A 26540-nucleotide genomic window follows, 5' to 3' on the forward strand; every position below is an offset into this window, starting at 1 on the left:
GAGTTGAATTGTGAAGTCTTTGGTGCTCCATGAGCACTGATGTTACCTGGTTGGGTAATGCAATGTCTGCAAGCCAACAAACAAACTCAGAAAATACCAAGGACTCCACATTTTAAAAAGCTCTAGCTAAAGAAAAAAACATATTTTACAGGGCTAATGTGAAAAGTATATCAAGTAACTTTGGTAGTCAGGGTTATTGACTATATTTTTAAAGCATGTTATTGCTGGTTTAACTTGGGTTAGATTATCTATGAGCTCTCAGCTTCTAGCAGCAACAATTGAACGGTAAAATCTCTAATTTGGGAGTAAGAATACTGTGATTATTTTTAAATTATAAAGGATAAAATTGTATGTTAACTCTCCAAACAGATTAATGCACTCAGGTTGCCATATAATCTGTCCCATTAAATTTGAAACAGCAACAGCATAAATATGCTGTTAATATCAATTGTATGTCCCTCATTTAACTAACAGTTGTAGTACAAACAGACCACTCTGCTTTCTATATTGCAACTCTCTTTTCTATACTCTTTCCTGAGCAAAGAACTCAATATACATCCCATCTATGGCCTGGATAAAAGTAGAATTATTTTCTCTAAGAGAACATACTTCTTTACTCCTCCTACATCAGCAGTCCCCAACCTTTTTGGCACCAGGTACCAGTTTTGTGGAAGGCATTTTTTCCACAGACCAGAGGGAATGGTTTTATTCTCTCACTCACTTGCCCGCTGCTCACCTCCAGCTCCGTGGCCCGGTTTCTAACAGGCCACAGACCGGTACCTGTCCGTGGCCCAGGAGTTGGAGACCCCTGTCCTAGATCACTGCCTCTCAAAGACATTGTAGGTAAAATTAAATTAACTGTACTATTCCAAACAGTGTAATCAAATCATAATTTTACTTTCATGCAGTCCTGAAATTTCTCAATAGTACTTTGCCAGTAGTAGATATGTAGCCTCACCAAACACCATGTTCCTATATATGTAACACAGTCATTGAAGGTTAAGGATATAGCATAACTATAGATAACCTGAGTGCATTGGGGTCACTTACCTTTTTTTCTTTCTTAATGAATTCAAAATGGGACCAGAAATATATGGCATTTTACTCTGATGTATCTTTAATCAATATATTGAATAATTGAATGCTGATTACTTTTTCACTTGAATTTTGTATGAGATAATCTTGCTGTTTCCTGAGGTTAAATAGGTTACAGAAGTCTAAATGGCTAAGTTATACATAAGATGGGAGACAGTAGACAGGTGAAACCAGCAAAGAAAATGACTACAATTTTATCTGTCCAATACACAAGGCACTGCTTTATAGACATTACTCAACCAGGTTAAGATCCACGGGGAACAACTCCCAGACTGCTCTATAAAGATTATAGCTTATTCAGACAGAGATTAGCTCCTAAAAGTCAGCTTCTGAAGAATATAATCACTTCAAAATTAGCATAATGTCTCAAATTAAAAAGTTGTAACAAATCATGTCTATTTTTATGTTATAGCTTTTCACATTCCAAAATATGTTGGAGAATTCTAGCTGTTTCAAGTGGATTGGTATGTGTGAGTCTGAATCAATTTCATACCTGCCTGAGTGCATTCTTCTCGGGAATGATCTTTCTTGGAGGCTCATCATTATTACAATCTTCTCTTTCAGAGGAAGTCTATACAGAAAAGAAAAAGAAAATAGTTCAAGTATTCCATTAAGGTGATTACCTACATAATTAAACAAGCATTTATAATACAGGCAGTCCTTAGCACCCACAATCGGTTCTAGTGGCAAGGTTGCGAAGAAAACCATGTGACTGAAAGGAAGAGATGCTGCAAAGATCACTGTTGCTGCTGTCTCATTTAGCTAAAGTTCTCTCATGCAGTGATGCCAAAATTACTCTCCTTCTGGTATGCATTGTTGTCAGTAGAAGAAATTGGACACAAGTGCATGCCCTGATCAGAAAATGATTTTTTACTAAAGTTATTAACATCGTATTTGGAAATATTAAGCTAATAAGGCAACTGCTAAATGAGAACTACCTATCTGTATTGCAAATGTAAGTTTGCTTTTTAAAATTTCTACAATGCAAAATGCTTCTTCTTTAACATAACTAAACGCGTATGTCTTATTCTGTGACCGTGTAGGATTTAGTACACTGAGATCTCTTTTATGAAATTTAAATGAATGTAACAAAGTAGGCATCCTATAAAACAGAGGTTGGCTTTTTATGTAGCATTTGTAGAGCTCACAGTCCAGTTTTGTTGTTCAGCTAAATAGACCCTATCTGTCTTTCATTATTATTTTTTCAGAAAATAAAATATATCTGTTTTCTAATAAAATCCTGATTCTGTTCCTACAGGAGATATTAAGTGTCATCATCCCAAATCGTGAAACCCTCAGTAGTCAGAACCACCATTTAAAAAATAAAATAAAACTTGTTTGTTTTGCAACCCACAACAGATATCTCCAACTCTGTATGCTTGCACAGTCTCCATCAATGTAGTCATTAAAACATGCAACTGCTCTGATCTTACTAGTATTAGGGCAGCTGGCAGGAAACATCATAGAAGTTACTCAGAACAAATAGTAAAACTGCCACTCTAGACTTGTAGATATTACCAGATTTTCAAGAAAGACCTCTATGATCAACCACAGAAGCCTCTCGATTGCTACCACTGATAATACTGTGATTGTAGCAATAATAACAAAGATGATAAAAGCAGTATTATTATTATTATTATACAATTGTATCACAGTGGCCAGTTGTTTCGCCGGATTTGGCATTGGTTACTAGTCGGGCCCCATCCAGAGGTCTAGGACGTCGTAATGTATTTTCATAATATGCATGCAGATCCAAGCAGTGCGGCTTTTAGCATTTGATTGATGGTGATTTTGTCAATTTTTAACTGTTTTAAATGTAATTCAATGCTTTTGGAATAGCACCCAGTGTGCCGATTACCACTGGAATTACCACTGCTGGTTTGTGCCATAATCGTTGAATTTTGATTTTTAAGTCCTGGTATTTCGTGATTTTTTCATATTCCTTCTCGTCGACCCTGCTATCACTCGGTATTGCGATGTCTATGATTGTAACCTTATTTTTCTCAACCAGTGTGATGTCTGGTGCATTATGCGCCAGTATTCTGTCCGTTTGTATGCGAAAATCCCACAAGATCTTGACCATCTGATTTTCGGTGACTTTTTCAGGCTGATGTTCCCACCAGTTTGTTGCTGTTTTAATATTACAATTTTTGCACAAATTCCAATGGATCATTTGTGCTACTGAATTGTGCCGCAATTTATAATCAGTCTGCGTGATATTTTACAGCAGCTGAGTATGTGATCAACAGTTTCATCAGCTTCTTTGCAAAGTCTGCATCATCAGAGGATTTTTCAATTTTGGCCTTACTGGCATTTGTGCGGATAGCTTGTTCTTGCGCAGCCAGGATTAGTGACTCTCTTTCTTTCTTTAATGTACCTGCTGTTAACCATAATCAAGTTTTTTCACTGTCCATCTTTTATTTTTTCCAGAAATTGGCCATGCAATGCTTTGTTCTGCCAATTCTCCATTCTTGATTTTATCACCTCTTTTCTGTATTCTTGTTTCGTCTGTTGGACCTTCAATAGATTTTTTTTCTTTACTTCGATTAATAGATGTTCTTGACTTTCTTTTAAATAATCAGCCAGTGCATGTTTTTCTTCTTCAACTATTTGCTTCACTTGTAACAATTCTCTGCCACCTGATTTTCGAGGCAGGTATAGTTATCAGTATCACCACATGGATGTAAACTGTAGTGCATTGTCATTAGTTTCCTGGTTTTTCAGTCCAAAATGTCCAAATCAGCTTGTGTCCAGTTAACTATACCAGCTGTGTATCTTATAACTGGTATTGCCCAGGTATTTATGGCCTTGATTGCATTTTCACCATTCAATTTAATTTCAAAATTTTCCTAACTCTGTTGGTGTACTCTCGCCTGACAATAGTTTTTACTTCTCCATGCTTGATGTTATCCAACTGCAGAATGCCTTAATATTTGTAGGCTTCATTTTCATTGCATTTAATTAGTTGGCCATTGGGCATTTCAATTCCCTCACATGCAGTAATTTTGCCCCTTTTTATGGATACAGTGGCACATTTTTCCATGCCAAACTGCATTGAAATATCGGTGCTGAATACTCGGACTGTGTTTGTCAATGATTGGATTTCTATTTCTGACTTTCCATAGAGTTTCAAATCATCCATATATAGTAAATGTGAAATTTTTTCAGCATCTTTAGCTGTTTGGTAGCCTAATTTCATTTTTTTTAGGATTACTGATAGTGGGATCATTGCGATGACGAAGAGAAGAGGTGAAAGTGAATCACCCTGGAAAATTCCTCGCTTGATATTAACCATTCCATAGATCTCATTCCCTACTGCCAACTCAGTTCTCCATTGTTTCATCGCCTTTTCAGTAAAGGATGTAATATTTTTGCTAATGCCAGTTGTTTCTAAGCATTTTATGATCCAACTATGTGGCAGTGAGTCAAATGCCTTTTTGTAATCAATCCAGACCATATTCAAGTTCGTTTTTCTGTTCTTACAATTTTCTAATATCATTTTATCAATTAAAAGCTGAACTTTTGTGCCCCTGCTCCTTCTTTTGTTGCCTTTTTGCTCTACTGGCAAGATGTTGTTTGTTTCCAAATAATCTATCATGTTATCTGCAATAATGCCTGTGAGTAATTTGAAGGTTGTTGGCAAGCATGTTATTGGTCTGTAGTTTTCAGGTGTTGTTCCTTTAGTTGCATCTTTCTGAATCAAGTATGTTTTTCCAGTTGTCAACCATTCATCAATTTGGCCCTTTTGTAAAATTTCATTCAGTTGCCTGGCCAATATTGCATGTAAACTGGTCAGATATTTGAGCCAGAAACCATGTAATTGGTCCTTTCCAGGTGATGTCCAATTCTTTACCTTTTTTACTCAATTTTTGACCATCTCAGTTGTTATTTCTAATACTTGCATTTGTTTGTTGCCAATGCTTTTCTCAAAGTCATGTATCCACTTTGCTTCCTTGTTGTAGTCCTTTGCATTTTCCCACAATTCTTTCCAGAATTCAACTGTGGCCCGTTTTTCTGGTTTTTCACTTTTGGTGTCACCATTCACATTAAGACTTTGATAAAAACGCCGTTGGTCTGATCGAAATTGCTGATTTTGTTTATATTGGATGATTCGTGCCTCATATCTTTCAATTTTTCTAGCTGTTGCTGTTATCTGCTGTTTTACAATCTCTACAGCTTCATTGATGTTTCTTGTATCCAATCTATATCTTCTGATTAGCCGATCTATGATTTTGTTGTTTTTAAGCCGTTGCTCATGCATGTTCTTTAAGTTACTAGCATCTGCCCTTAATTTTTTGATTTTTTGTTCTAAACGGATTTTCCACTTTGGCTTTGATGCTTTTTCTGTTGTGTGACTAGGTACTTTAATTTTAATGCCTAGTTCATTAGTGACTATTACAGCTGCGCTGTACATTAACTGGTTTGTTTCCAAGATGGATCCCGGTTCAATTGTTGAAAACACTGCATTAACCATTTTCATGATAGGGGCCAAAATTTTCTTAGGCACAGTTTTTAGTGATGGTAATCGTTGCCTTTCCTCATTAAGCAGAAAATGCTCCATGATCTTATCCTTCAATTCTTTTTGTTTTTGAGTTAGTTCATCAGTTGGTTCAGTGATAACTGGTTCTAGTGGTGGTGGTGTTATTTCCTCCCCGAGAGCTTCTTCTGGGAGTTCTACTATAATGTCTTTAGTTGTGTCTTGAATATCAGTTATTTCCGCTTGTGATATTGTTTTTTGGGTTTTGCAATTTGCCTGAATTTCCTCATGTTCAACTTCACTAAACACTTTATTCCGTATAATAAATCGCCTTTGATCTGCTAGTCGTTGTTCACTAACATTTGAATCTGGATATTGTTGTTTCCATAATTCATACATTCGCTTTAAATAGCCTCTTTTTTCTGGCTCTGAGTTGTAGTAACAGTCCATTATGGCACGGTTTTCATCTGCACTATATTTTTGTCGTTTTGTTGGCTGGTCCACTTGTAGCCCACTTGTCGACGGATGTCCAGGGACCCCAACATCCGCCGCGGCCCTTGTTAACCCGCGCAACGACCGATGCGGTATGGAATTCTTATTTGTTTTTTTCACCATATTGTATGGGTTGGCGGGTTTTTTTTACGGGACCAGATGCCAACCTGACCCCAACCTTCCTCCTTTCTCATCCGGGCTTGGGACCGGCAACGGCGGAGTTGTTATTATTATTATTATTGTTATTGTTGTTGTTGTTGTTGTTGTTGTTGTTGTTATTATTATTATTATTATTATTGCAATGGAAATTATGATGGCTTCAGTTTTATTGTTCAGCTAAATGGCAGAGACCCTATCTGTCTTTCATTGTTTCTTGTCCATTTTAATGCTCTTACTCCACCCTCGTCTGAGGATAGAGTACTTATGCATTTTACATTCATAAGAATGAATATGCCTGTAAAAGAAATTGAATTTCAAGGTGGTTTTACTTAAATGGTCTATTTGTGAGGTCAGCATAAGTTTGAACTAAGCTAGCTCCTACAAAGGAGAACATGTTTTATACTTCCAAGCTAAGCCACCACTCCATTTACTTTAGTACTACCTTATTTGCAATCACGGAGCGGCTCGGGCAGGAAGACTTCTGCCAACTGCGGAGGAGGAGGGAGCTGGAAGATGGCCCAAGCGGTCAATAACGCCCCCTGCTTGGAGGTTCCCCTGCTGCAGTTAAGGGACTTTTTGGGGACAAGACCGTCGGAACCGCTGAAGCCCCCCTTGAGACATCTCGCCCTTCCTTCTTTGTTTGGAGCTTCGGAAGCCTCAGTGCTGCCTCTCAAACTAATTTCTCCCAAGTGCCAGGCTTGGCTGATAACAATGGGGGGACTGGCCAGGCACCCTGGTTGCAGATCTGCCTCCATCTCAGTTCAGCTCCCTCCTCCCTCCCTCCCCCTCCCCCCCTCCTTCCTTTTCGGGACATTCAATTTTTTTACCGTTCTTAAATTATTTTAATTGCTATCTATTTAGGAATGGCATTTTTTAGCCGGTTTGCTGGGTGTATGAGTATATGAATGTGAGAGAAAATGTGCCCACTTTTAATTTATTGCATTTTAATAATTATTATGGGATGTGTCTGAAGAGAGTGTTTGATTGGTGAGTATGGTAGGACTGGGAGTGCAACCTGGAGTACCCTCCACTGAGTGCAGAAGCAGAAGTGGATGAGGGCCCAGACTCACCTCCCGTCCTGGTGTGAATGGAATACATGGCCTGCCGGGAAGAATGGGGGCCATGGGGGAGGGGGGTCTATGGGGATGGGGGGACGTCGGAGCATTTCGGTTATGACTGGGAGGGGCAGATATGGTGGGAGCTGTAGGGCTAGCCATTACCGGGGAAGAAGGACTCGCTACATTACAGCGATTGCTTGTTCCGGCCCCTCAGGCTCAACTCAAGGACCTGGTGGCAGAAGAGTACAGGGCCCTGGTCTCAGGTTGTTGTTGCTAAATGCCAGGTCGGTTATGAACAAAGCCCCCCTCGTCCGGGATTTAATATTAGATGAGGAGGCAGACCTGGCATGTATAACCGAAACATGGCTGGGCCAAGAGGGAGGAGTCCCCCCTCTCAGAAATGTGTCCAGATGGGTTTCAGGTGCTCCACCAACCACGACACCAGAAAAGGAGTGGAGGAGTAGCAGTTATTGTCCGAAGGTCATTAGTTCCTCGCAGGATCCCTGCCCCAGAGATTGTGGGGTATGAGTCTCTCCTCTTGAAGTTGGACCTAAGGGTTCAATTGGGCTTGCTGTTGAGGTACCTGCCTCCCAGCTGCGTCACGACAGCCCTGCATGTGTTGCTAGAGGCAGTAGCCGGGTTGGCGGTGGAGTTCCCCAGACTAATAGTACTGGGGGACTTTAATCTGCTGTCTCTTGGTGAACACTCAGATGGGGCACAGGAGTTCATGGCTTCCATGACAACCATGGACTTTACCCAGGTAGTTCAGGGTCCAAGTCATAGAGCAGGACACACGCTTGACCTTGGGCAGTGGAGACGTGATCTTGATTTAAGGGGAATAGAGATCTTGCCCTTGTCATGGTTAGATCACTCCTTGCTGAGGCTTGACTTCAGGATGCTACTCCCCCATTGCAGGGAGGTGGAGCCGATTAAGTGGTTCCGCCCCAGGCGCCTGATGGACCCGGAGGGATTTCAGAGAGAGCTTGGAGAGATACCTGACTCCCTTGTCCGCAATCTGGCCGAGTCTTTGGTCGCTGCCTGGAACATTGCGGCGGCTGGAGCATTGGATCGGATTGCGCCTTTGAGGCCTCTCCGCAGCAGTGGATCCAGGAGGGCACCTTGGTTTACCGAGGAACTCCAGGAGATGAAGCGCCAAAAGAGACGCCTAGAGCGACGTTGGAGGGCTAGTAACTCTGAGTCTGATCGATCACTATTAAGAACCTTTATTAGGACTTATCTAGTAACGATACGGGCGGCAAAATGTACACATTTTTCAGCTCTTATTGCATCCACAGAATCTCGCCCAGCCGCCCTGTTTAGGGTGACCCGCTCCCTCCTGAAAGGGGTACCTTCGAGACCGCCTGCTGCCACATACCTCCCAGTGGCCAGTAAGATCCCACAGATTGGGCCTCCTTCAGATGCCATCAGCTAAACAGTGTCAGCTGGCGGGCCCTCGGAGGAGAGCCGACTCTCTGGAACCAGCTACCCCCGGAGATCCGGACCATACCCACTCTCATGGCCTTCAGGAAAGCTGTAAAAACTTGGTTGTTCCGGTAGGCCTGGGGCTGTTGACCTCACTGTTCAGGTCCAGCCCTGATTAGAATGAATGTATGAGGGTGCTGCTGTTTTTAAACTGTTTTCTTTTATCGTTATGTGTTTTTTTTCTTATATTTTTTGTAAGCCGCCCGGAGTCCTTTGGGATTGGGCGGCATATAAATATATTTAATAAATAAATAAAATAAATTTGACATACTGGCTCAGTGGTGGCGAACCTATGGCGCATGTGCCAGAGGTGGCATGCAGAGCCCTCTCTATGGGCATGTGCGCTTTCGCCCCAGATCTGTTTTGGGTCTCTGCCTCACATGTGCATGTACCTCTCACTGGTCAGCTGGTCTTTGGGTCTCTGTCACATGTGCATGGCACATGCGCGCATGCACCCATAACTTGCAGTTTGGACACACATGTGCACTTTGGGCATTCAGTGCCTAAAAGGTTTGCCATCACTGTACTAGCTGTACCCAGTTCTTACTTAGCTCTGCCACTTAATTCTGTGAAGGTGCCACAGACTGAACCAATTTACAGTTTACCATTTAGCTTCTGTCCTTCTCATCCATGATACTAAGATGACCATATGGTTATTTCTAGTCACATATTTCCTAGCAACAAATGTTTGCTGTCTAAATGATACTAAAAAGTCATGAACAATTATAATTAGGTTCCACCACAAAACCGCGGTCGACTAAAGCGCGCTCGACGAAACCGCGTACCTGTCATCACAGCGCGATGAAAAAAGCACGCTGTGAGCGCTAAAGCTAAAATTAACACCTAAACCTAAACCTAACCCCCTGAAACCTAACCCTAACCCTAAACCTAACCCTTAACCTAACCCTAAACCTAACCCTTAACCTAACGCTAACCCTTAACCTAACCCTAAACCTAACCCTAACGCTTAACCTAACCCTAAACCTAACGCTTAATCTAACCCTAAACCTAACCCTAACCCTAACCCTAACCCTAACCCTAAACCTAACCCTTACCTTAACGTGAATCGGCTTGCTTTCAAAGCGCTTTTTAAAGCACCCTTTTTTCTCCGCGGTCGCTGTTGTCGCGCTGCTGATGATGTCAGCGACGCGCTTTAATCGGGCGTGCTTTAGTGGACCGCGGTTTTGTCATGCCACGTTATAATTAACTGTGCTGTACTAATTTTGTTTAATAATTTGAGAAGCCACATTTTAAAAAAAATTCTGGTGGCTAAAAGTGACATTAAAATGTTTGTAAACAACTAAGGTATATACTAATTTTTGATTGCAAATAAAAATAAAAATTCCTACCCAAAACACTCATTTGGCCAATACTCAATAGATCAGGGCTCCCCACCCTTTGGTCCCTGGACTGGCACCAGGCCACAGCATGCCAGAAACTTGGGCATGCAAACAAGCAAAACCTCATCTGTGGGATGCAGGCAGCATGTGAAACCACACTCCCTCCGGTCCACAGAAAAATCTTTCCTCACGAAACCAATCCCAAGTGCCCAAAAGGTTGGGGAGGCTGCTGCAATAAGACAATACAGTGTCTCAGTCATGATTCTTATACTTTTAAGGACAATCTTAAGTCAGAAGAAAGATGACTGCTGACATCATTCCAAAACACAGAAAATATGGGAAAGAAAGAATCAGACAGAAAGTAAGATATAAAGGATGGAAAAAAGTTTACACATTATATTTTAGGCTGATATTACATTGTTAATGCAACTGGAATTTTTTAAAACTTTAATTTTGGATCCTATTTTGCTTTGATGTCCTTCTAAGTTATATTACTAAGGGCCCTGGAATTCTATTGCCTTTATGTTGCCCACCCAACATGCTTGAAGTTTACCAATTTCATCTTGAAACTAAACAGCTAATTTGAAGCCTTTGTTTTATTCATTATCTTTATAGGTGGCAAGACTAAGAGGTTGGCTGAACAAAGACCAGACAATGACTGCCAAGTGCATATGGTGGCTCACAGCTTGCCGTCACTCTGCACCAACACAGCAGACTATTAAAGAGGAGCGCTGCTCATGCACTTTTGTCAGCAAGTTAAGTTACGCTTGGCAAAGGCTGAAAAACTGGAAAACATTAAGCTCTGTAACCGCAGTAAAGATGGAACTCATTGCTTAGAAACTGGAAATCTTGGTGGACAACAGGCTTTAGAATATTCCTGAAATATATTTTCTATCGTAACCAATCCCAAGACAAAAAATAAATTTCAAATGCAAATTGTCTTTTAGGTCTGTTATGCATCCTAACAAGTAAAATGGATATGGACATTTGTGATCAACACTTCCCACTGAACTGCTTGTTGACTTTCTTAAGAGCAATTTAAGAGGGCCACAGCTAGATTTCCGATTCAGCGAGATTATTATTCTTCAGAGCAAAAATTAAGAGATAGACCGTTGGCTTACCTGAACGGTCGTTCTCGGGGCACTGCGAAGAGAGCCCAAATGCTGGGTTAACACAGCCTATCTGCCCTTGGACTGAGTGATGATTTTCTTGACCACGCCTCCCTTTGCCTGCACATGCTCAATTCGAAAACGAAGGAACCGTCCTGTAATCAATTACAGTCAATACAGCCACATCGTTCAAATACAACACCCGGGTGGGTTTGGGCTCTCTTCGCAGTGCCCCGAGAACGACCGTTCAGGTAAGCCAACGGTCTTTCTCCAGTGCACTGCTCAGAGAGCCCAAATGCTGGGACATGCCCAAGCTATTGAGTCCCAGGGTGGGGAAGCGCCGAAGCCTCTGGCATTTCAGCCACTCTTTGTAATACTCTTCTGCCAAAGGAGGCTTCGGCTGAGGCAAAGGTGTCAATCTTATAGTTTCTAATAAAGGCCGTGGGGGAAGCCCAGGTGGCCGCTCTACAAATGTCTAGGATAGAGGCCTGGGTTGCCCAGGCTGCAGACGTTGCAGCGCTCCTGGTGGAGTGAGCGGTGATTCTTCTCGGAGCCGTCTTGCCCTGGTGCTCATATGCCAGTTTGATGCAAGCACGTAGCCAACGTCCCACAGTGTGAGAGGAGACCTTGCGGCCCAGGGACGCAGGGAGGAAGGAGACAAAGAAAGCCTCTGACCGGCGGTAGTCCTTTGTTCTCTTTACATACGTGCGCACGGCCCGTCTCACGTCCAGCTTGTGCCACTCACGCTCCTTAGGGTGAGAAGGATGGGGACAGAAGTTGGGCAAAATAAGTTCTTGAGTCCTGTGAAACAGGGAGTTAATTTTCGGAGCAAATGACGGATCAAGTCTCAATATTACTCTGTCCGGGTGAACTACGCACAAATCCTCCCTGACAGAGAGCGCAGCAAGCTCGGCTACCCTGCGAGCGGATGTAATGGCCACCAGGAAAGCGGTTTTGATGGTGAGGTAGCGCAGACTGGTCTTTTTCAAAGGCTCAAATGGGGCTTTGGTCAGGGCCCTAAGCACAAATGGAAGATCCCATGACGGATACCGGTGAACGGTTGGAGGGCTGATGTTCGCTGCTCCCTTGAGAAAGCTCTTGATCTGGGGAAGCTGACTCAGCGAGCGAGAGGAGCCCTTTGCCAGGATGGTAGACAACGCTGCAACCTGGCGTCTGAGGGTGCTGACTGCAAGGCCCTTATCCAGACCCTCTTGCAAAAAGTCTAGGGTCTGGGGGATCGAGGCTGAGGAGGCCTCTATGTTCCTAGTCTTGCACCATTGTGAGAAGGCGGCCCAGGTGGCATCGTAGATTCTAGTCGTAGAGGGCTTCCTGGACGCTTGGATTGTTCGAATGACCTGGTCAGAGAATTTTTGCTTTCTCAGGAGCTCCCCTTCAAGTGCCAAACGGCTAGCTGCAGCCACTGGGGCTCCGGATGGGTGATGGCCCCCTGGCTGAGGGCAATCTTGTCCCGGGGGATTCTCCAAGGTCCTTGAACTGAGAGGCTGACCAGGTCTGCGTACCAGGGCCTTCTGGGCCAGGAGGGAGCCACCAGAATGAGGTCTGCCTTTTCGGTCAGGAGCTTGTTCACCACTTGAGGGATGAGCGGAAGTGGAGGGAAGGCATACAGAAGTCCCTGAGGCCACGCTGACCTCAGAGCATTTGTTCCCTCCGCCTGGGGCGAGTGGTAGCGACTGAAGAAGCGTGGGAGCTGTGTGTTGTTGTGTGTGGCAAACAGGTCTACCTGTGGCTTGCCGAACCTCCTCACGATCTGCTGGAACAGGTCCGGGTGCAGGCGCCACTCCGAGTGGTCGATGCGTTGGCGGCTCAGCCAGTCTGCTTCCCGGTTGCTTACGCCGGAGATGTGATCTGCACTGAGAGAAGCCAGATGACGTTCCGCCCACCTGCCCAGCGCTTCTGCCTCGAGCATGAGGGCCTTTGATCGAGTGCCCCCTTGCCGGTTTATGTGCGCTTTTGTCGCCACATTGTCTGTCATCAACAGTACATGAGCCCCTCTTACTAGAGATGCGAACTTTCTCAGCGCTAGGCGAGCTGCCCTCAGTTCCAGCCAATTGATGCTGTGGGCGGCCTCCCTCTGAGTCCAACGGCCTTGGGCTAGGTGGCCCTGACAGTGGGCGCCCCACCCCAGGAGGCTGGCATCCGTGGTGACAACTAGTCTCTCCGGCTCCTTGAACAGGCAGCCCTTCCTGACTGCCTTGGACCTCCACCATGCCAGAGACCGGATCACCTTTCGTGGGAGCCGAACCCGCCTGAGTGAGTTGCTGTTCCTGGCCCTCTGCACTGGCAGCAGAAACCACTGCAGCTCCCTGGCGTGAAGGCGAGCCCAGGGAACCACCCCCAGGCACGAGATCATTATCCCTAGGAGCTGGGACAGCTGAATGATGGGTACCGACCTGGCAAGGCTGCAGTGCTTCACTCTGCGTCTCAGGTTCGACAGCCGGTCTGGCGAAAGAAATACCTGGCAGGAGGTGGAGTTGATGACCGCACCCAGGTGCTGTATACAGGTGGATGGTCGGAACTGGCTCTTCTCCATGTTGACAGAGAAGCCATGGTACTGCAGGGTCTGCACAGTTAGAGAAACATCGCGGTGTGCCTGCTTGGTGGTGAGAGAGTGAATGATTATGTCGTCTAAATAACATTCCAGACGAACCGGATGGTTGCGGAGATGAGCCGCTAGCACTGCCAGAATTTTGGTGAATGTTCTGGGCGCAGATGATAGCCCGAAGGGAAGAGCCCTGTACTGGAAATGCTTCCCTTCCGCGTAGAACCTCAGGAACCGCCTGTGGGCCACATGGATGGGGACATGCAGGTAGGCCTCTTTGAGATCTATTGATGTCAATAGGTCCCCCTCCCTCACACAGCCCAGGATGGAGTGGAGTGACTGCATCTTGAACCTCTTGTAAGCCAGATGCTGATTTAGGCTCTTGAGGTCCAAGATGGCCCTCCACCCCCCTGAACTTTTGGGCACTAGGAAGAGGATCGAATAGAAGCCCCTCCCCTGCTGATCCCTGGGGACTGGCTCTATCGCCTCTATCTCTAGGAGATGGCAGATTTCTGCCCTCATGCGTTCCCTCTTTTCTGGGTTCCTGGGGGTAGGACAGCGGATAAACTTTCTTTGGGGAAAGGATAGGAAGTCCAGGAGAAGGCCCTTGCGAATGGTGTTGAGGACCCACTTGTCCGATGTTATCTCCTCCCACCTGTCGGCATACAGCCGTAGCCGACCCCCGATGGGGGGATCCCTGTGACCGTCACTTTCCCTTACGAAAGGGCCGGGATCCACCACTGTTGTTTCCTCCTCCTCGGAATGGTCTCCGAAAGGAAGACTGGGATTGGTTGGCACGAGCCCCGAAGGATCTGTCTTGGTGCCTATCCCCCCCTGCCTGAAAGGGCCTCTGATAGGAGGAAGGGTGAGAAGATTGCCCTGTTTCCTGGCTCCTGTAGGGTCTCTTACGAAAGGACCCCGCCCCTTTCCGGTCACCCCTTTTAAAGGTTGCCGGAAGGATCTTGCGTTTGTCCTTGGTTTCGGTGACAAACTTGTCCAGGGCCTCTCCAAACAGAAAGCCCCCTTTAAATGGGGCCGATGCCAGCTTCCATTTAGCCTTCATTTCGGCCTGCCAGTGCCTGAGCCATAGGAGGCGGCGGGAGGTGATATTGGAAGCTAGAGCTCTGGAAGAGAATTTTGCTGCTGTCAAGGTGGCATCCGCCGAATACTCGACAGCGGTAATAATCTTGGTTAGCTCATGGCGCCACCTAGATTTCCTGGGCGGGGGTCTGGACCTGAGTTGGCGCAGCCAGAATAGGGTGGCCCTAATAAAAAAGGAGGCAGAGGTGGATGCCTTGATGGCCCAGGCAGACGCCATGTGTGTTTTCTGACATGCCTTTTCTGACCTCTTATCTTCTGCCTTAAGTCCCTCTAGGAGCTCAGCTGGCAGGTTGGAATTGGAAGTTAGAGACACGACTGGGGCATCTACTTCTGGGAATTTGAGGATTTCCTCCATTTTATCTTCTACTGCATATAGAGTTCTATCCCCCCCACTGGGGTTGGTCAGGGTGCCTGGCTGTAGCCACTGGCGCTGTACCGCGTCCATAAATAGGTCTGGCACAGGAATAACCTCGGGGGTTTCTACTGTCTCTTTGAACAACCCATGCTTAAGATCCTTGGAAGTGGAAGCCTGAGAGGCCTCAGGTCTGGAAGTGGGGCCTAACTCTGTGGCCGTCATGGCTTTGTGCAAGATAGACTTGAATAATGACGGTTGAAACAGGCCAGAGAATTTTGGCTTGTCAGGGGTGGGGTTTTCGTCTTCAGAAAGGGCGAAAATCTCCCCTTCTTCCTGCTCAGAACTTGATAACCCAGAGTGAGAGGGGCTTGAAGATGGGGAGGAGGATACAGGCTCCTTAGAGGTGGAGGCCCTAGGTTTGCGTTTCTCCTTTGGGGCCTTGCCCTTGCTAGAGCCCTTGCGCTTAATGCCTTCAGCTATCCCTTGGGAGATGGCTAAGGCAATTACCTCCCTCATCTCATCCGAGAGAGCAGAACTTTTCCCCCTTTTTTTCTTTTGCTTACTGGGCCTGCGCTGGCTAGGCCTGCCTGAGCTGGATCCACCCTTCCCAAGGGGGGAATTCTGGACAGAATCTCGTTCCTCTCCGATGGAGGAGCTAGGGGAGTTGGGGTACCCCCAAGATGCTTCAGGAGATGGATCCCTGGATGCATAGTTATCCCCAGACAAGAATTCACTGTCCCCGGGGGATTGGGCCTCACGATCAGGGGAAGCTGACTCCCTGCTGCGACGGTCTGGGCTAGGTTCTGGCTGAAGGGGCCTTGAAACCTCCCTGGGATCCACTGTGGCTCTTGGAGAAGACCTTTCAAGTGAGCCTTTGTGCCCTTTGCCTTTATTTACAGAGGGATCCAGCTTGCAGCGCTTGCTGGAGGGCCCCACCTGATCCCCTAAGGCCTCCCTGCATTCCTCAGCCATTTCAGGTCCCCACGAGGCCTGGGAGATAGCTGGAGCTGGGATGGGCACGCGCTGGCCTTTGCAGTCCAAAAGCGCTGGCAGAATCTCCAGGAGGGAAGGGCCGCCTTGGGGTCGGATTTCCTTCCTCCCACCGCCCTCGGTTCCCCGAGACTTAGCTTATTTTCCGGAGGGAGAGGCTAGCTGGCTTCCCAGACTAGCCCCCAGCCTCCCCGCGGCGTTCTGCAGTCGTTGAGGGCTCGCTGAAGCTCCGTTGGCTGGCTGGGCTCTTCTTGCTGCCTTGTTCCTAGCACGCTCTGAGCTCTGCCGCTCTGCCCGGTGAGTCGGAGCGATCCAAAATGGCGGGGGGTGCGCACGCAGCCGCTTCCCGCTCTTTCCAGCCCTGAAGGTGTGCGAGGACTCCAGCCGTCGCTGCTGTTGCCGGGCAAAATGGAGCAGGCGAGGGAATCCTAGCAATCCGGCTCACCTGCTTTAGAGCCTTCTCAGAGCCTTGCTGGATTTTTCCTCCCCCTGGGACGCCCCTGTTCCAACAGGGAACTTGGTTTATCCCACTAACTGCTCCCTTGCTAGCCAGCCCCCGCTGTGCAAGCCTTTGCAACCCCCTGCAGTGCTTGCAATTAGCAACAGCAGGGAAAAACCCCGGCAGCCCTTCTCTTAAAGCGACGGAAGCCTCACTGGAGGCAAATAGACAGACCTGATGTAGAAGCGTGATTTCCTCTATCTGAGAATTTAAACGTGGTCCAAATTGGGAAACTTTTTCCAGCCTTTCTGCTCTTAGACTGGAGCTCTCCCAAAACAGCCCTAACTCGGGCGGACTGAGTTTTCGAATTGAGCATGTGCAGGCAAAGGGAGGCGTGGTCAAGAAAATCATCACTCAGTCCAAGGGCAGATAGGCTGTGTTAACCCAGCATTTGGGCTCTCTGAGCAGTGCACTGGAGAATGTTACTTTCTCTCTAATGTATGGATCATAGGACACCATGAGTTATCAGATCTTTTGACTCAGTTTACCATACAATATGTGGTCTTTTGCTATTTTTCCCCACATTTAACAATTCAGAAAATAGGCAATAATTAATGATATAGTCCCACATGGCATCAATGAATAGAAAATATTCTGAATTATTCTATAATTGCTAAATGATACTCAAGAAAGTAATGGGATGGTGTGGTTGATATTATTTTTATCTGCTTTAAAGAAGGCCTGGATAAACAAATGTAATATAATCATAACAAAAAGAGAGAAGAATGATTAACTTCTTTTGCCTCTCTCCTTGGAAATTTTGTTTTCTGATTTCAACCCTAATCTAGTACAAGATTAAAGATAAGAAAGCATAAGAAAATTTAAGTTAGGTAATTTTGTGAGAGATGTGTTCTTCATTCTTATCTCAGTAACCAATAGGCAGGCAATACTTAAATTGCTACTTGCAAAGTTTCATTTTTGGTAACAGTGACCTAACAGGAACAGACTTTTGAGAAAAGTCGTTTGTTAGAGAATGCTTTACCTTGTAATGAACACAACAGATCTGCATAGAATGCAACCACCACAACCACCATTGTACACAGTTCTCTCATGAAATTCAGTCACACCTCTCCAAAACATCCCTCCATAGTTACAAAGAAGAATCTGAGCATGATAATGCAAATTGTTGCATTAAATTCATCTGCTAGAATAAGAGGCAATGGATGGATTAAAAGCCTTTCAAGATTATTAAAAATGCCACTTGTTTCAAGTAATAATCTTGCCAATGGAAGTACTGGGGTTTTATTTCCTGAGGATGGGAAAAGTGGAGGCTTGCATTTGTCAGCACTATTAATAAACCATACAGATGCAGCACTTTTTGAAAAATCTATCTGCGTGTGAAAGCGAGGAACCATATATATATACAGAGAGCACTTCTTTATGCTTTCAAATCCTTAATCCTGTCTGAAACTGTCAGTGAGGGTTAATGGTAGCTTTGGATAAGAGAATTCCAATCTGGTTGGCAGATGGATAGGTTGGTTATAGCTGCATAACTATGTCTTGCCTACAGGCACAATTCAGAACACTGTTAAAGCAATATAAAGTCACTGTCAAGCTGAACCATTTGGATCGGTAGCAAGGAGAAATAATAAAAGGAGTTCATTTCTGGGCCTTGTGTATTCACGCTAGTATGCAGAAACTGATTAATTGTCATCATGTGCTGGTCGGCTGCACCTCAGATTCCTACTTCTGGAGTAGATTTTGCATGCTAATATAATCATTTCCCCTCTTGAGACATTAGCAAATAATCAAATGAAAAACTGGATCATAATTTACTGAGATTCAGGCAATTCTCTATGCAAATTTGACTTGTTATTGCTGCTGCCTCGTTAATCTGAATGCCTTTGACAAACTCCTTTGATTTATGAACTCATGACAACTCCAATGTGTATATATTTTGCTAGATTGACATTATCATTAAGAGTGGGTGGACTGAGCTCATATGAATGGCTGATTTTATTCGCTGGTGTCGGCTGCTCAACAGCTGAGCATCTCCTTTGCACAAAGCCCCCAAGCACAAGGCTCTTCCCATCTACCCATCCATTCATCATCTCGATGTTAATTGGCCCAGGCTTTAAGCAAATTTTCAACACGATTTAAAGGCATGATGACACTGATTACTGACCCTCTGCCATACGGTGTCTATTGATTAACCTGACAGAGAGAGAGGATGAGCTTGAGGGGAGGTAAGTGTATGGGGATTTCAAGTGTGTGTGTGTGTGTGTGTGTGTACATCCATCCATACATATAGTATATATGTGTGTATACACATATATACACACACATCCATCCATATACACATATATACTATATATGTATTTGTGTGTGTGTGTATTCAGTCACATGCATATACATATACAATGCAGATAAAAGGTTTTATCATTAGTCATTATCTCATGAACCAGAATTTGTTGGTCTTTAAAGGCTTTAAGGACTGCACACACTAATTACAATGAGCACTGCTTTGAAAGAACAAAGCCAGTTACAAATATCATGTCAAATATCATATTAGACTATAGAAGCACGCAAAGCTAAATGATAGAATTAAGTGTGTCTCGTCATCATGAACACTATTGGTATACAGAAGTGAAAATTAGCAGCAGCACAATCAGATCACAATTAATTCCTTAAAGTAACTCAAGGACAATTAAAAGAGATTGAATACAACATTCCAGACACTTTGATAGACTCACATTTGGTCTTTCAATACAGAAGAGGATTTGGGGAAAAGAATCCAAGTTGAATTTCACCATCTTATGGGACAGCATAACTTAAGTAAGGATTGGAAAATTCATTTGAATTACCTTGTGACTCTGTCCACAGCACACATTTAAGACGAAGGGGAAATAAATACTAGTCTAATAGTTGCAAAAGAGTAAGGCTCCTAGTGTCTTTGTAAGTGATAGATTAAAGCGAGAATCTTGATACTGTAAAGCAGGGGTGTAAAACTCACGATGACACGTCATCACGTGACATATTGCAACTTTTACTCCTTCACTCAAATGGGGGTGGGGGTGGCCAGCACATGACGCATCTGGCCTGCGGGCCACAATCTGACACCCTGCTGTAAAGGGACCATCAACCTCTCAGTTTCTTATGTAAGCTTTAGTAGTTTATAAATTTCAAAAAATATTGACCTGAAAAACTGATAGATGTGTGATATATCTTTAAAAACAAATCTCTTCAATATCCAAATGTCCCCTACCCCAAGAAGGTAAATTAAGTATGATGAGGACATAATTTCTGTAATGCTTGAAATTTCCAAAGAATAAGAAAACAGATAAAGCATGTACAAACCATAAACTAATACAAGTTATAGAAAGTGGTTGGAATAGTGGATTTCTTTCGTGAAAACATGTAAACAAACTATGTAATTCATTACCATAAAGTGTGAATTGTGAATTGTAACATCAAGGGGAGTGGGAGAAGGAGGAGAAAATGGGGAAAATGTTTGTCTCTAAAGCATTTCTTTTGCTTTAAGAACTGAATAAATGTTAATATACTTCCTTATGTATCTCTATGTGGACAGAGATAAACATAGAATATTGGCTTGAAAAGAGTCATTAGATTACAGATCCTAGCTTGTATAGACCAGCAAGATGATGGTGCACTTGTGGTATATAAACCAAAATGTGCCAAATGTGTCCTCATAATTAGCAGGGACCTTGGCAAAGGCATATCTAAGGCTACTCACCTAGTCTGTATCTTCTCTATATTACTAAAAAGTGTTATACAATAGTTTAATTGCCCAAAGTCATGATAGGTAATGGAGGTCAATTATCTGTCACCCTACCAGCTGATAACCATGGCATATGAAAGACTGAAGCTTGGAATGTAAGAAAAGTAAATTAATCGATTAATGGGAAAAATAAAAGAACAAACTGTATATAACAACTGTGAAACTAAGAAAGAAGAAATATAGAATTGAAGAACACACACAGAAAACTGAAGGTGTAGGTATAGTTATAAAAGATTAATTTATGATAAAATAAAAATTATTATCATTTAATTAATACCAGGATATATGAATGTAAGAATCTATAGGCTGGTAATACAGGTAGTCATCTTACCACCATTCATTTAGTGACCATTCAAAGTTAAAACTGTATTGGGAAAAGTGACTTATGACCATTTTTCACATGTACGACTGTTGCAGCATACCGGTCATATGATCAAAATTCAGAAATCCCAAAGGTGCTTTTTCAAGAGGCAACTGGACTTCGTTTTTTCTTTAAAGACGTTTCGCTTCTCACCCAAGAAGCTTTTTCAGCTTAAGATAACCATGACCTGGATACTGAGAATCTCCATAGACAAAATTTGAAGCTTGGCAACTGGCATGTATTTATGGTGGTTGCTGTGTCCCAGGGTCATGTGATCAACTTTTGCAACCTTCTGACAAGCAAAGTCAATGGGGAAGCCAAATTCATTTAACCACTAACTTAACCACTAACTGGTGCTAACTTAACTGGTGCTAACTTAACCACTAACTGGTGCTAACTTAACTACAGTGTTTCACTTAACAACTGGGGCAAGAAAGGAAGCATTATATTGGCAACAAATAAAGCAATTTAAAAAATCTTTCAAAAATCATTTTTAAAAATAAAACTTAGTTACTAAGTTGAAGGGGCCTTCAATTTAAATGATTTTATTTACATAACTAAATAAGAGCCATAGAATATAATTTCAGTGACTTTTATTTACATAAGTAAATAAGAGTCTTAGAATATAATTTTCCACAATTAAGCAAAGGACATTTGCTTTCTCTAATCAGGACATTTAATTATTTTTGTTTATTCGGACAACTGTACTAGAACTGTTTCATCATATTTCTTAATAAGTGGTTAGATAAAGGACATTAAGGCATATCAGTTTCCAAAATGAAATATCCTTTTAAAATCCTCTTCATCTTTCTTTCATTTGCTTTCTAGCGGTTTACTTTTTTTCGCAGAAGGGTATATATATTCTATTTACCAGTACTTATTTAAAATGACATGCTAGGAAAAGCAAAAGGCCAAAAAGCTCTGTTGAATTTAGTTACTACTATTGTTGATAAAAGTGCAAATACTTAAATCCCACCTTGCAGCTTAGTTTAAACTTAGAACAGTAGTAATACTACAATGTAGCAAATCAACTGGAACTAAGTTTTTGTTCATTTGATCCGCTGAAATTCTTTTGCATTACAAATCAGTATTTTTAAAATGCTATATCCTAGCACATAGAAGATAAAATTTAACAATGGAACACAATGAAATTCAAGACTTTTTCTGAGTACTGGCAAAAACATATAGGTTATTTTCCTTGTATAGCAGAAAGCAGTGTTAAAGATCTATAGTACAATGCCAAGAGACCTTCAAAAAACATTTTTTCTAGAATTAACAAGAGGCAATAAGATTCAAGATTCAAGAGGCCTGAGGAAACTTAACAAAAACTTTGTATTAACATTCTTTTAGTCACAGGTTCATAGTCTCTTCTTAGTATTTATTATGGCTTCATCTGCAGGAGAACAGCAGGTACTCAATTAATGTATTCTAAGGTTTGCTAGTTTCATTGCAGCTTTTGTGTCATATTCACAAAGTCTAGTTAACTTTGATATCTATTATATGACCTTAGATCTGACTATCCCTTAAAATAACTGAACCCTCATTTCCAACTCTGTTTATAAAATATATAATCATAGTTCACAGATGTTAGTCCATATAATGGTTTATGTCTAGCCTAATACACAGTACGCAAATCCTTTCACTGTGATTTATAAAACAAAATGGACAATTTGCACATCATGCTATGAAAAAAGTGTGTCTTATATCTTACGACTATCCTATTATTGAATTCTCATGACCACTGAACAAATGTCAAATGGTCTATGTAGTTCTTAATACGTACGTCGTGCCCCAATATTGCTCCCCACATATGTAAGAACATCTTCAGAAGAACAAAACTGAATAGGCACCCTTGGGTTTGAAAGGGCCTCACTGTAGAACTTAGAAACATCTAAACCTCATGATTCAAGATCAGGTGCCTATTTCAATTTCTTCCTAATCAATATTACTTCCTTTCACAGCTCCACTTTTCTTATAAATTACTTGGGGATGGGAGGGGCTTTTCTTTCAGATTATAATATTGCAAGTTCCTTTAGAATGGTTTCTGGCTATCCCGCTATTTCAATTCTGATGAAAAGTACGTTGGTCCTTATCCGTGGCGGGAGGGGCTACAGCTGTAATCGAGGCCGGCAGGCCATAGAGCGACGGGCATAGAAGTGTCTTAAACATAGGTAGCGAAAAGAGCCAGGAAAGGCCAGGGAATCAGGAGGGCGGTGTCTTCGTCCTCAGAGAACCCCATAACCTGGTGTGTAGTCTCCCCTAGAACAGATCCCTCGACGACCATCGAAGGGGAAAGTGGCCTAGCATGATCATGTCTACGGGAAGAAGATGAAGATCTGCGACACCAGTAGTCTGTGTGATGCCTCCCTTTCCCCTGGGATGTGCGCTGCCATTGGGATAGGCCTGAAGCAATGCCCTTAGTAATAGGCTGAAGATATGAGCCTCTTAATGCTCTCAGGAAAAAGATCTAGGTCCTCCAGATCCTCTTCAGAAGTCCCTGCCACTGAAGGACCCTGAGGGGCTAGGCTAAAGACTGGAAGGAAATCCTGAGAGCCACCTTCCAAGGGGTCTGCTCCGTCTCTCATGTACGATCTCAGAGAAATGGGTGGAGAAGGGGATACCATCTACCTACGACGCCTAGTAGGTGAGATCGAGGGAGAGGAAGAATTAAAACCCCTAGGAGAGGAGCCTGACTGTTGGGAGCCAGGCCTAACAGGGGATCTTGACCTGCTGGGGGAGCTGGGCCTAATGGTATGGGCCTGCTTTTCCGCCCTGGCAATTTGCGTCTCCAAGGCTCATTGTCTCCTGAGCTCATCCCTAACAGTGGCTCTGGTCAGTAGACGGCTTGGAGGTCCCTACCCTGGTTCTGGGCCTGTCATGTCCTCCTTCCCTGACTTCACTTTGGACCTCTGTAGGGGCCTGTTCTGAATCTGGCCCTGTTGCAACCATCCCTGCTACTCACATGCGCCACAGAGTTGATTTTGGGCCCTGGAAATGCCTGCCGGTGTCTGGCCCCTGGGAGCTGACGACTGCGCCCGTTGCTCTATGGCCTGCTGGCCTTGATTACAGATGTAGCCCTTCCCGCCATCTCTACTGGAAAACAGTTGAATCACAGTGGAAGCTGAAATCTGAAATGCTATCCTGAATAGCAAGATGGTGCAACCTAAAATTGATCTATAGCTGCCATTTTTCTTTTCCATTTGAGATCCTCTAAATAGTGAGATAGACTTGCAGGCATCTGAGCTATTCCCATTCAGTTGCTTTCTATTAAGCAATATTATCTTTTTCCTATGTAAAAGTTACAGATTTTAAGTCATTATCAGCCATCACTGAATTAATAAAGATATGTTTGTTACTTACTGGCATGACTATCATGACTATCAGTAAGCAGAAAAATATACCAGAAAGTTGTTTCTAGATAACTATATAGACACTACTATTACATATTGTTACATTGTTTGTTTGTTTGTTTGTTTGTTTATTGGATTTATATGGCCCCCTTCTCCCAAAGGACTCAGGGCGTACAACATAAAACATAACATAAAAAAACATATTACAAAAGTTAAAGAGGATGACAGTTAATGACAGTTTTGCTTAGCAATGGAAGTTGCAGTCCAAATTTTATTTATAAGTTGAGGACAACCTGTACTGCTGCACGAACACAACTACCTGTTGTTCAAAAGAGATTGCTTTATCAAATTAAGGGATGTTGGTCTTACACCTACCTATCAAAATTATTGACCACTAATAAACTATACCTGAGTATGAACAAAGATTATCACCACAAGTGCATATAGGAATATACCAGTACACACATGTAAGTGCCATATGAATGGTTCTAAAAAAAAATCAGTTCAAGAAAAGAATAATTATGATAATATTATATTGAGTATGGAACAAGATCCCATGTCAATCAAACAATGGGGGCTATCCCAACCACTTACTATCAACATTTTACAAATATAAGCTTTGAATAACAAAACTCTCACTTTGGAATCTTCAAGAGCTTGAACAGCAACAGAATTTCCTCATTAGCAGTTATAGAAATAAAAGTTTTACTATGAATTATTCAAAGAACTGCAGTAAAGGAGGTAGAACATAGTAGTTCTTACTCACAGTTAGATTTTTAGTTTCTGTAAGAAAGAAAACAACTTTAAGCCATGGTGTATTAAAAAGCCACTATTCACTCCGTCTTGCTTAGACCTGAATGGCCTACTAAATTTACAACATATTTGTTTTAGTTAACTTCTGAGCAGGGAGGGGACCTGGAGAAAAGCAAAATGTACTTAAATGCTGGGCTCCCCCCCCCCCTTTTGGGCTGAATGCCTTTCATCCAATAAGACATTCAAAGCAGTGACCCAGCAAATAGATTGAAAAAGCAATCTTCCATCTGAGTGCCACATTATCCTTCCTATTCAGTATTCTCTATGAGTGATCTCAATCAAGTAGATGTGTGTGTAAGAGACAGCGCAGCCCATTGCTGGGTTAATTAAACATTTGACTTTAACACCATCCCATCATCAAGCAAATAAAAACAGATAACTCAAATCACACTTCATATACAAAATACACCACACACATCAAAAATTTAGAGAACCCTAACCCCCTTGAGAAGTTTTGTCAAGAAAATAATCAGTTTAGATCCTGGCTGGTTTAATCAATTATTCCATTGATTAAAATGGGGCAATTATGTAAGAGACTAGATTGCCACATGGGATCAACATCAAAGAAAGGCTAAAAATAGTTTGGAAACATGAAAAGACCAATGTAAGCTATTGTGACTCACTTGAAATACACAAATGGGAAATCTGTTTTCTTTGTTTTGACATACTAGAAAAATTGTGTAGAATACAATTACTTATTTATTTTTTAATGCATATCATGGAAGCTAGGCATGTTTTTCTACATTTTCATATACACAGTATTATATTTTACTGACAATGATTAAACAATTGAAAAAGGATGCACATTTTTACATAATTATTTATTGAACTAATGTATAAACAACACATGAATAAGAAATTATGGCCAGAAATTTCTTCATCATCTACATAACTTATAATTTGAAGACTAAGGCATCTATGGAAATTTGGGAATAAGGATATTTATTTTATTCTCTGAATTAATCTGAATCATCTTGGAATGATTATTTCTAGGAAAACATTTGTTCGTTAAAAATGTCTACTTCAAACTTTTAAACTCACATTAAATATTGAAAAAAATAGGTGGGTAAAAATTTCCATGAGTTTATAGGATATGAAAGTATTGTTAAGGAATAAACAATATATTGATATATTGTATATTGCTTTGATGTAAATTTATCATTGTTAGTTGTGAAGCCGTGTCCGACCCATGGACAACGTTCCTCCAAGCCTTCCTATCCTCTACCATCTTCTGGAGTCATTTAAGCTCATGCCGACTCTTCAGTGACTCCATCCAGCCACCTCATTGCTGTCCCCTTCTTCTTTTGCCCTGTCTTTCTCAGCATTAGGCTCTACTCCAGTGAGTCCTTCCTTCTCATTAGGTGGCCAAAGTATTTAAGTTTCATCTTCAGGATCTGGCCTTCTAAAGACCAGTCAGGGTTGATCTCCTCTACAACTGACCTGTTTGATAGCCTTGCAGTCCAAGGGACTCGGAGGAGTCTTCTCCAGCACCATAGTTCAAAGGCCTCAATTCTTTGGTGCTCAGCCTTTTTTATGGTCCAATTTTCACAGCCATACATT

General features: G+C 42.8%; 2 protein-coding genes across 11 annotated transcripts in view; both read right to left on the minus strand.

The window, feature by feature from the left end:
* BTRC (beta-transducin repeat containing E3 ubiquitin protein ligase) overlaps positions 1-26540 on the minus strand; it is a 188833-nt gene that overhangs the window by 91631 nt on the left and 70662 nt on the right. For all 10 annotated transcript variants that reach the window (XM_087725735.1, XM_087725739.1, XM_087725738.1 and 7 more), the window contains one exon: positions 1589-1666. In XM_087725735.1, the coding sequence (XP_087581861.1) occupies positions 1589-1666 (78 nt within the window). The remainder of the gene's footprint in view (positions 1-1588; positions 1667-26540) is intronic.
* LOC148043632 (uncharacterized) lies at positions 12954-15744 on the minus strand. The gene is made up of 2 exons (XM_087726038.1): positions 13624-15744; positions 12954-13083 (listed from the first exon to the last, which is right to left on the minus strand). Exon 1 carries the CDS (start codon positions 15742-15744, stop codon positions 14479-14481), a length of 1266 nt encoding a protein of 421 aa, XP_087582164.1. The 3' UTR covers positions 12954-13083; positions 13624-14478.

Source organism: Thamnophis sirtalis, unplaced genomic scaffold (genome assembly GCF_051295495.1).
Source record: "Thamnophis sirtalis isolate CommonGarterSnake01/CBP01778 unplaced genomic scaffold, rThaSir2_p1.2 scaffold_11, whole genome shotgun sequence".
In the NCBI taxonomy this organism is placed as follows: Eukaryota; Metazoa; Chordata; class Lepidosauria; order Squamata; family Natricidae; genus Thamnophis; species Thamnophis sirtalis.

Coding starts and splice junctions, on each gene's coding strand:
- LOC148043632 (XM_087726038.1), bottom strand. CDS start 15,744: ATGAGGGAGGTAATTGCCTTAGCCATCTCCCAAGGGATAGCTGAAGGC.